The sequence below is a fragment of the Rhinopithecus bieti genome, unplaced genomic scaffold (assembly GCF_001698545.2).
Source record: "Rhinopithecus bieti isolate Rb0 unplaced genomic scaffold, ASM169854v2 scaffold_34544, whole genome shotgun sequence".
In the NCBI taxonomy this organism is placed as follows: Eukaryota; Metazoa; Chordata; class Mammalia; order Primates; family Cercopithecidae; genus Rhinopithecus; species Rhinopithecus bieti.
Genome location: NW_016814795.1, coordinates 924,774 through 936,181, shown reverse-complemented (window position 1 = coordinate 936,181; position 11,408 = coordinate 924,774). Strand labels below are relative to the sequence as shown.

The 11,408-nt window shown below is 34.1% G+C and overlaps 1 protein-coding gene across 1 annotated transcript in view; it reads left to right on the top strand.

Annotated features, from left to right (window-relative positions):
- Positions 1-11,408, top strand: part of SEMA3A (semaphorin 3A) — a 231,727-nt gene that overhangs the window by 108,870 nt on the left and 111,449 nt on the right. Inside the window, exon 5 of the mRNA XM_017852379.1 lies at positions 2,965-2,971. Coding sequence (XP_017707868.1) covers positions 2,965-2,971 — 7 coding nt within the window. The remainder of the gene's footprint in view (positions 1-2,964; positions 2,972-11,408) is intronic.

Genomic DNA, 11,408 nt, shown 5'->3' with positions numbered 1-11,408 from the left:
ATATAATATATACATATAATTATATATAATGCAATATAGAGAGAGATCCACAGCATATTTATTTATATACATTATAAATAAATTACATATATACACTATATATTGTGTGTGTGTTTTTACTCATGGTGTGTGACAATATCTTAGACAAAACTATGAAGGTGTTATATAAACAATATAAATAATATTAGACTGCTTGGATATATATTTGTAATGTAGGCTTCAATCAGTTTTCCACTTAAGGAAAAAATGTCTGCTGTGGGAAAGGTGATTCCTTTGAAGTGGATCAGTTCTATATACAAATGTATTTACCTGGGCATTGTCCATCTCTCAACTACAGCAAATACTCAAAGCAAAAATATTTCAATGGGCAATTAATAAATTTGATGTACTTTCAGGTTTGTGAGCTTTTGTGTTGCAAAGTGTGTTTTAGTTGTTAATGGTGTTTTTTTTTTTTTTAATTTTAGAATCGGTGTCATATTATGGTGTTAGAAACATAGATTCCACTATCACGTAACATAGTATTTTCTAAGATTTTGAATGCCATAGCTGCAGTTCCCAATCTTATATCTAGCAGATGATATGTACATATGTGACATTCTTTCATAAGAACACCCATCGTTATATGCATATGAATGCTCTAGAATACAAGTAGATAAAATAATGCCAGCAGAGCTTTAACTTCGAATTGGACTTAATTTCTGTAAAATAATAAGATAAAAAGAAAGCTATTGAAAATATATGTAATTTAAGTTCAGGAAATCAGAGCCTGTTTAAGATCAGAGAAACTGTAACATGGGCAAAAAAAAAAAAAAAAAAAAAAAAAAAAAAAAAAAAAAAAAAAAAAAAAAAAAAGGCAAAAACTTAAGATCTTATATGTAGGGAGAAAGTAATTTAAAAATATAGAAAGAAGGACGTTTGCCTCAAAGATGGTGCCTGTATGTAATGAACTAAGTGGACTTTTCTCGTGGGCAGCAGACCAGAAGTGTAAGCATTACCAAGGCATATGGTTCCTCTTCATGAAATAACAATCTTAATTGACATTCCACTCTCTCCACCTCTCCCCTCTCTGGCCTGACTTCCACTATCCAGTCTGACTTCCACATCAAAGCCAGGACAAACTTCAAATAAGGCAAACAGTAGCCTGGTAGCCTCTGTTTACAGACGTTCCTTTGCCTACCTTTTGTCCTAGCAATTGGAGAAATTGGCCTTTGGTTCTTGGTGCTTCCTACCTCTGCATCCTTTTTTTTTTTTTTTTTTTTTTTAAAGTTCTAGGCTGCACGTGCAGGTTTGTTACATTGTAAACGTGTGCCATGGTGGTTTGCGGCACCTATCAACCCATCATCTAAGTGTTAAGCCCCTCATGCATTCACTATTTTTCCTGATGCTCTCCTTCCAACTCCCCAAAAGCACCAATGTGTGTCGTTCCCCTCCCTGTGACCATGTATTCTCATTGTTCATCTCCCACTTATAAATGAGGATATGTGGTGTCTGGTTTTCTGTTCCTGTGTTAGTTTGCTGAGGATTATGACTTCCAGCTCCATTCATGTCCCTGTAAAGGACATGATCTTATTCCTTTTTATGGTTGCATAGTATTTTATGATGTATATATATACTACATTGTATGTCTTGTTCTTTCCATTCCTTTTCATTCCTCATCTCTCTTCTCCTAGGACATTGCATTTATTGTTTTTGTTGCGTCGATAAATCTTCTCTTGGATATTTGCTTTAATAAATCCATCTCATCCTTCTGATCTCAATTCACGCATTACTTCTTCAGAACAAGTTCCACTGATTTGTATTGTAGTCTACCACTATATATGCTTTCATGGCAACACAGCAAAAAGTCAGATGCATAAATAAATACACATATTGTGGTAAGTGTTGTAATAGAAATTAAAGAGTTTGTCTGAAGTAGGATATATATCTGCATGTAGGATTCACATCACATAAACTCTCTAAACTATTGAAGACCATTTCTTCATCTCCCAAATGTTAGTTATTTTTGTGTTTATATTGTGCAAAAAGTTACAGGGTGCAAATTAGAATTAGAGCATGAAATAAATGTCCCCAGCCAGTTTGAATTCTTAGGTAAATAACACCAAAATTTTCTCAAAAATAAAATATAGTATCTCCATATTTCAATATGAGTCATTTCCTATATCTGAACTGTATCAAATATATGTCAGGAATAATCAATACTGATGTCAGGAATAATCTATACTGATTAACAAATATTATCCTGTAATTTTAACACATTTGATTTTTTTTTTTTTGGTTGGTATTTTATAATTGTCTTTTCCCTTGTATACATATGACCTAACAGAAAATAAATTTAAATGAATTCTTCACAATAACATTTACATAGAAGTGCAAGTAAAAGTTATTTTCTGTTAAAGTCCTTATGTAGCAAGTCAGCAAAGAAATAGTTGGAGGTTATGCACATCCACAATTAAAGGAGGGAAGAAGAAGGTATGGAGGGAAGGAGGAAGTAAGAAATATACCTCAAGATCTATTTTGGTAAAACCAATCTGGCTAATTCTGGAATTTGTTAGATAATAATATCTGTTAACTTTTATTTCATGTCCTTTACTTAAAATAGAATAGAAATGCTTTGTCTGTAAACTTCAATATTCCGAATTAGGTATGACACAAAAATTTTGTGGGGATCTTCTCACTCATTTGTTACATTGAAAAAAAAGTAGCATGTTTATGTTAAAGTTTACATTTTATTCCGGGAAACTGACACACAGGAAGCAATAAATATGAAAAGTGATGTGATGTTCAGCGGCAGCTTTCTTTCCTGCACTGGAGGGAAGTGGGAGTTTTAAAGTGAGAGTGCAAAGGAGACAAGTAGAAACAAAGGCATTCGTATGTACCTGCGGACATTCAAAAGATAATCACTGAAAATGGCGCTACAAGAAAACTATGCTCCACTGTTTGAGTTTCAAATTAAAGCTCTCTGAGGATAATAGTAAATTTTATTTGGATAAAAAAATTGCCTTTTATCTTCCTCCATCAAGATTTCAATTGGCAGGAGATGACACAACCTGCTTAACAATCGGGTATTTCGAAAGTTGAGAAGGTTGAGAGGGAGCATTAAAAAATGCCTTTTAAAAAATCTATGTGAACAGCACGTATACATTAGGCACATGTATAACATTAATTTACTAATACTCTAGAGTATTCTGATACTCTAATACTAATAGAGTATTCTTGTGGTACTCTGCCTAGAATTCAGAATTTACCATAGTGTGTAGACTTACATAAAAATACAACCGGCATATCTATTAGGAAAAAGTATAACATTTTAATATTATGGAATTTCATTTTTTCATAACTTACTGATTTAGATTTTAAATAAAGCATCTCAGAATTATATGCTTTGCAGGTTAGAGAAAGAACATTATCATCAAAATGACTATTTAAACTCTTCACTAACGGTTATTAATACATCATTAAGTTTCTGGATATTCATCTTGAGAAAAGTATGAAGACATTCTCTAAAAATTAGAGCCAAATTAAAGCAGTTTTCTCTAATCCTGACTGAATTTTTAGAAACCACTTTGGATTATCCACAGTGTTAGACTGAAGTTTAATTATACTGTTTTACCTCAAAGGGATACTGTGATCAAATGTAGATAACCTAGTAAAGCACTCGGCTGAATAGCTTCTGATTGTGACAGTAAATATTTATCATTCTAATTCTCCACCCACATTCTTAACCCAGCACACCCTGATAAGGTATGTGTTATTTTAGTTTGGAGTTTACTCTTTATGTTAGATGTGAAATATAAAATATTTTGTGTAAAAGAATATTCTTTATATTAACCTACACAATTTCCTTCCTTCCTTCCTTCCTTCCTTCCTTCCTTCCTTCCTTCCTTCCTTCCTTCCTTCCTTCCTTCCTTCCTCTTTCTCTCTTTCTGTCTTTCTTTCTTTCTTCTTCTTTCTTTCTTTCACTGTGAGTTGGAGTCTCACTGTGTTCCCCAGGCTAGAGTGCAATGGCATGATCTCACGATCTCAGCTCACTGCAAACTCTGCCTCCCAGGTTCAAGTAATTCTCTTGCCTCAGACTCCTGAGTAGCTGGGATTACAAGCATGAGCCACCACGCCCGGCTAATTTTTGTATTTTTAGCAGAGATGGCATTCCACCATTTCACCATGTTGGCCAGACTGGTCTCAAACTCATGGCCTCAAGAGATCTGCCTGCCTCGGCCTCTCAAAGTGCTAGGATTACAGGTGTGAGCCACCACGCCCAGCCAACCTACACAATTTTCTACAGTGTAGTATCTGGAATATTTTGCACACTTGATAATATTTATTAATTTCAATAAATGAATATAGATACCCGTGTCAACATAATTATAACTTTAAAATTATCAATATTAAATAATATTCTTGTTTTTTAAAGAAAAAAATTGCTTAGTTAAAAGCATACATTTGGTCCCCCTTTTAGTTATTTTCATTTCTTCAACACATAAGCTTTAATGCACATTTGCATTGTTTATTCAACTTGTGTCCTGTGTTTCCTTTTCTTTACATTTAGGTTGAGTCTTTCCTCCTTGCAGAGAAAACATGCTATTCCCATGTAGTAGGCTATTCTTGCACAGTTTTAGACAAATCGTCTGCAAACATTGTATTGCCTGTCCATTATTTTAAGATCAATACATAAAGAAGTTTTAGAAATAGAAAGGAGGGAGTGTATCTAACGATGTAGCAGTCATTAGTCCTCTCATTGACAAATTCTCATCTTTTTATTAAATACACATGATGATCTTTCCTATGTAATATTAAAACTCACTTACCTAGTACCCAAACCCACATAGTTTTACTTATAAAGTTCTTACCAACTTCTTTCCAAATCAAACTTTAAATCTGAGGACTGCATAAAATTACTCCTCCACTGCAACCAAAAAAATGAAAACCATCTTGTATAATATTTTGTATTATTTTGTTACTCAGAGAATATATGGGATTAAACTTCAAAATCTTTCAAATTTTCATGAGCATAATTTTTCAAATTTATTTTCTATAACAAAATAGATCTAACTTCAAATCATCCATCATATAATAATGGCATTTTCAAATATATTTTTCTGAGAATGAATTTTGTAAATGTCCTACTTTAGTCTCTATATAGTTATTAAATGTATCAAGTTTACAAATCAATATTGCATCTTCAGCACAGTTCATAACCTTTAAAATTTAGTCTGATAGCACCAAAGGCTTTCTTTTCCGTTAATAAATCTAGGTATATAAAGTGATACACAAATGTCTATAAGTTGTTTATCTGTATCCATATATTTACCAAATGTATATATAGATAAAAATCCTTATAGAATTATATAATTATAAACAAGCAATCAATTTATAAAAGAAGTCCTATAACGATTTACTATCCAAATACTAATAATTGCTTTGAAGGAAAGACTATATATTTTTTGGGGGATGGAGTCTTGCTCTGTCGCCAGGCTGGAGTGCCATGGCACGATCTCACCTCACTGTAAGCTCTGTCTCCCGGGTTCAAGCGATTCCCCTGCCTCAGCCTCCCAAGTAGCTGGGATTACAGGCAAGCACAACCACGCCAGGCTAATTTTTTTGTATTTTAGTAGAGATGGGGTTTCACCGTGTTGGCCAAATGGTCTCCATCTCTTGACGTTGTGATCCGCCCGCCTCGGCCTCCCAGAGTGCTGGGATTACAGGCGTGAGCCACTGCGCCCGTCCTAGGAATGGCTATATTTTTTATCAGATGTTTAGACAATTTGCAGTTACAACATAAGTTTATGTAATTTAGATATGTATGATTTCAGTCAAATAACTGAAGGCTATAGACTGTTATATGGTTGACTCTAAATCCATAATTACATTAAAATCGGTAATTTTAATACTCCTTATTTTTATCTGTGAAATAACGTTTACCATATGGAGTAATTTTATGCAGTCTCCAGATTTAAAGTTTGATTTGGAAAGAAGTTGGTAAGAACTTTATAAGTAAAACTATGTGGGTTTGGGTACTAGGTAAGTGAGTTTTAATATTACATAGGAAACATCATCATGTGTATTTAATAAAAAGATGAGAATTTGTCAATGAGAGGACTAATGACTCCTACATCGTTAGATACACTCCCTCCTTTCTATTTCTAAAACTTCTTTATGTATTGATCTTAAAATAATGGACAGGCAATACAATAACTGAAGGCTACAGACTGTTATATGGTTGACTCCAAACCCATAATTACATTAAAATCAATCGTTTTAACACTCCTTATTTTTATCTATGAAATAACATTTACCATACGGTATTTATTCATACGTTAATAATCGACAAATTTTGAGGATTGTTACCTATGTAGTTGCCTATGTAGTTGAAAATTCTTACTTTTGTTGACATATTTGCATTTGCATAGGACTTTATTCATTTAATAAATGGCAAAATTAGTACCAGTTATACTAGTTGCATTATATGTGTGTGTACAACAGCATATCTTCTCCTGCAAACAGACTACTAAACAGAACGTTATGACTAAACTAAGTGAGATTTTGAGATTTCTATTCTTCTTTAAAGGGAAGTATTTTGCACTACTCCGCTGACAACATGCTGCAAAGTAGTGCTCAAGATGAGTGTTTACATATACGTTTTCACCAAATGGCATTCTTCTTCCTAACAGCTCTAAATTGACGCATTATTGTGTCTTAGGAGAATTATTACTTCAATGCCTTTTCTCTATTTACTCTTACTGTAAGCTCTAAAAAGTTAAGAAAATAACTTTGCTTTTCTGAACAAATAAAACCCCCTCCCCCACTGTTTAAAATCCTGAAAAAAAAGTATTAACATGAAAGAAAATTCTGAGCAACAAGGGAGCCTTCTCACACACAAAGGAATACTTTCATGTATTAATCATGCAAGTAACTTAAACAGCAACTATATCAAGTTACACCCTATGCATTTTTAAATTCTCCAACTACATTTTATATTCTTGTAGTTTTAATGTTGGGGAGAAAGGTGGAAAAATAAATAGAATCATGCATTTCATATTGTTTTCTGAATATGTCAAATTTTATTGTCAAATGTTAATTAATGATTTTATCATATTTAAATTGATGTCAAAAATGTATTCCCACTCAACCAGCATATAGACACATACATAATACCATTTTTACAGTATTATGATAATGATAAATAAAATTGAAATTAACACAGGAATCTTCCCCTTAAGTAACTTTTAGAATTCACTTACAGACATAAAGCTAGTATAGTTGTCAAGCATACTTTTTTTTTGGAAATGGAGTCTTGCTTTGTAGCCCAGGCTGGAGTGCAATGGTGCGATCTCGGCTCACTGCAGCCTCTGCCTCCTGGGTTCAAGCGATTCTCCTGACTCAGCCTCCCAAGTAGCTGGGACTATAGGCACCCGCCACCACGCCTGGCTAATTTGTGTATTTTTAGTGGAGACGGGGTTTCACCGTGTTAGCCAGGATAGTCTCGATCTCCTGATCTTGTGATCTGCCCACTTCCGCCTCCCAAAGTGCTTTTACGGGCATGAGCCTCCGTTCCCGGCAAGCATACTTTCAATAAACACTTTTTTGTTTTAATTTTGTGATGACAACATGTGGATTTATAATGAAAAGATAAATTTAACATGTTTCTCGCCCTCAGAACTACATATTTGAGGGAAAAATAAAAGTAACATAGAGCAATGACTGATATACTACAGTTACTTACAAAGTGTTATAAGATCCCTAAAACAGGGATATTTAATTATGCCTAGGAATATTTGAGCTAGTTCCAAAAAGGGTCAAAACAAGAATAGGATCATTTCAGCAAATGAGAAGAACACTGCAAGGCAAAGTGGAATCAGAGTAAAAAAAAAATGCAAAAACATAGAGGAAGGCCAACAATAGTAAAAGAATAAAATGCTGTGCAATACGTTTTCAGAGAACAGAAGTTCATGGGAATGAAGTGTTTAGAAAAAGATTCAAGAAGGTAGTAACAGCAATGCCAATATAACAATAATCAATTACTGCACATTGAGTTACACCTAAACACATTTTGGCATAGCTTCTGTTTACTCCCCCACATCTCTACTTAGATGTCCTCTAGGGAAGCCATCTCTATTTCATTTCTAGTCCCCAACCAAGTTACATCACCATCATATATTTTCATATGATACTGTCCTTGTAGGAATATTCATTACAATTACATGAATATTGTGAAAGTATATGTTTAATGCTGATCTTCCCTACAATACTGTAAGCACCAGAGGACTAATACTGGATCTGTCTTATCCAGCTGTAGAACCCTAGCCCCTGGCATGAAATAGGATCACAATAAATACTGTAGAAATGAATGACTCCATGTCTACACACTATGCCAATTTCATGTAATTCCTATAACATTCTAAATAGGCAGATGGGATTTTTCCATTTTATAGATGAGAAAAATGAGAATTAAATGTGAAATAACACAAAATCACACATCTAAGGAATCACAGAGCCATGATTTGAACTCAGATCCTTATGAGTACTAACCTCTTAATACAGTAACTATGATAAACTACTGATAATGGCCTGGAAATATTTGGATAAATGGATGGAACAACGTAAATGTTTTCATTAAGAATAATACAACAAAAAAGACATAAAAGTGATAGCAAATGTACCATCTTTGTTGCATAATAAAGAGAATGTTCTTTACAAACCATTTTGAATATTACAAAATAGTAGAAAGACAAATTTGATGATTCGGATTAAGTCAAATTATGAAGAATCTTGAAAGAAAATCATGTATATGAAAAGAGAGCTGCTGAGAATTACTGAGTAGCTACTTAACATGATGAAAGCATGCATTATAAAGTTTATTGGGGTATGTGATGAAGTAACTGGATAAAGAAGGATAGAGTACCAAAGAAGTCCATCAGGAAGCTGGGCAAAAATCTAATTAATGTAAGCACAGCCAATACTTGAAAGGTGAGTGTGAAAAAAATATATATATATATAAAATATATATATACACACATATATATATAATATATATATACACACACACATATGTATATATATGAGCTCCTTTGCAAAGGATAAAAAGATATGATAAAGAACACATGAACCTGATAAGCCAAAAGCCTGTTCTAAGTTTTTAATGTGGGTAATGAATAATAATGATTTATCGCTAAGATTTAGAGCATCATTAGGAGAACTAGCCTGACAATAGGATCCTGGTGTTTGAGGTAAGAAAGTACATGCTTGGCTTTCACTCTGTTGAGGTTAAGATTGGGAAGGGGCATCCAAGCAAGCCATGACTTAGGCCAGTATTGAGCTAAAAGGAAAAAGAAGGAGGAGAGGTATCAATAACTTTTAAGTTCTGAATAATAATTCAATATTATTGATATTATTAAAGAGAGGCAATGGAAGAAAGCCATTAGTGTGTGGCTTTCTTAATTAATAATAAATAAATAAATAATAAATAATACTTAATTAAAATATCTTTAAAGTATCTGAATTAAAGATACCTTAATTAAGCTGGGGGAGGAGTGATTAAGAAACAGAAGGAAGTATTAAATGAAATGGACAATAAAAATAGAGATGGCACAGAACAAATACAGAGTAGAGTCAAACAGAAAACCATAACTTAAAATAGGCACTCAGGGCCAGGCGCGGTGGCTCACGACTGTAATTTCAGCACTTTGGGAGGCCAAGGTGGGTGGATCACATGAGGTCAGGAGTTTGAGACCAGCCTGACCAACATAGTGAAACCCTGTCTCTACTAAAAATAAAAAAAAAAATTAACCAAACGTGGTGGCAGGTTCCTGTAGTCCCAGCTGTTCGGAAGTGTCAGGCAGGAGAATTGCTTGAACCTAAAAAAGGTGGAGGTTGCGGTGAACCGAGATTGCGCCACTGCACTCCAGCCTGGGCGACAGAGCGGGACTCTGTCAAAATAAATAAAAATAAATAAATAAATAAATAAATAAATAGGCACTCAGAATTGTAATATTCAATGAAGCAACAATAAAAGACTTGTGAAAACTCCAGGGGAGTTGGAACAAGAAAGTCATTAGTGCTTTCTTATACGACCTTTTAGTAGAAGAGTGGAATGAAATTCAGAATAAAGTGTTAATGTACAAGGGGTAATTGAGGGAAAACAGCAAGTATAAAATGACTTATGTTATGAAATTCGATGGTGAAAAGAGTCAAATTCAAGAGAGTTTGGTCAGCAGGCAAAACAAGTTGTGTGACCACTAAATTTATCTTTATAGGTATGCAATCTGTTTCCCAATTAATTCTTTGAAAAAATCAGGACTTACCTCTGTTTCTCAGCTCTATCATTTGTTAACCCATAGCCAGCAGATTAACCAGACCCCTAGTTATCATTTTGAACCTATGAAGAAAGAAGTTAAGACAACTTGTGGCACAGTAAGATTAGAAATAATAGTTCCTTGTTCCCAGAATATTTCTTCAGTATACCAACCACATCTTTTGTGCTATGAATTTGTAAAAATCATATATTTCATGTGGCAACAACTCGAACAGTTATGCTTATCTTGGCCATGCATATAATTATTATAAATTCAGGCATAGTTAATTATGAGTTGTGCCCTCTGGAGCATAAGCGATCTTTATTTTTGTGAGAATTGTGAGGATTATAAATATAATATGAAATATTAAAAATAATAATAGCTAAGAGTGTATATGTTATCACATAGGAATAAACAGCCTTAAGGAGATTAAGGTCATGATTACACAACTACAGAGCAGCAGATTCTAGACTCAAAGTCAGGTATGCTAAATCTAGAGACTGTTGTAGGAACCAGCACAGGACCCAGCATCTTTCCGTGTTCTCAGCTTGTGCTGCTGTAGTTTAATGCTTATACGAGGGAGAGTGCTGACAAAGGTTGACAGCAGTAGTAGTGATTGTAGTAGTCACATCAGCAGCAGACTTTCTGCCTTTGACACACATTCTCTGGTTCTGTGACTTTATCACACAGAACACTCATAGAGCATTTACAATAGCAACAGTAGTAGAAGAGCAGGAAAAATGGCGTTATTCTGGCCCCTTCCCTGATTCTGTGTGGCTACATATCTTTAGAAGCTGAAACTCTTACAGTGTGTCCAACAATGGCAACAAGAAAATTGTGGGAACCAAACAGTTTGGGTTGTCAATATATTTAAGGTTTAGTTGTACATCCCTCTTCCAAAAAAGAGGGTATGTCAGAGCTTCTGACTAACAACAAAACTTTACTTTCTGACAACCCATGCATATGCATCTTTTCCATTTTGCTTTATTTATTTATTTATTTATTTATTTATTTATTTATTTATTGAGACGGAGTCTCGCTTTGTGGCCCAGACTGGAGTGCAGTGGCCGGATCTCAGCTCACTGCAAGCTCCGCCTCCCGGGTTCCCGCCATTCTCCT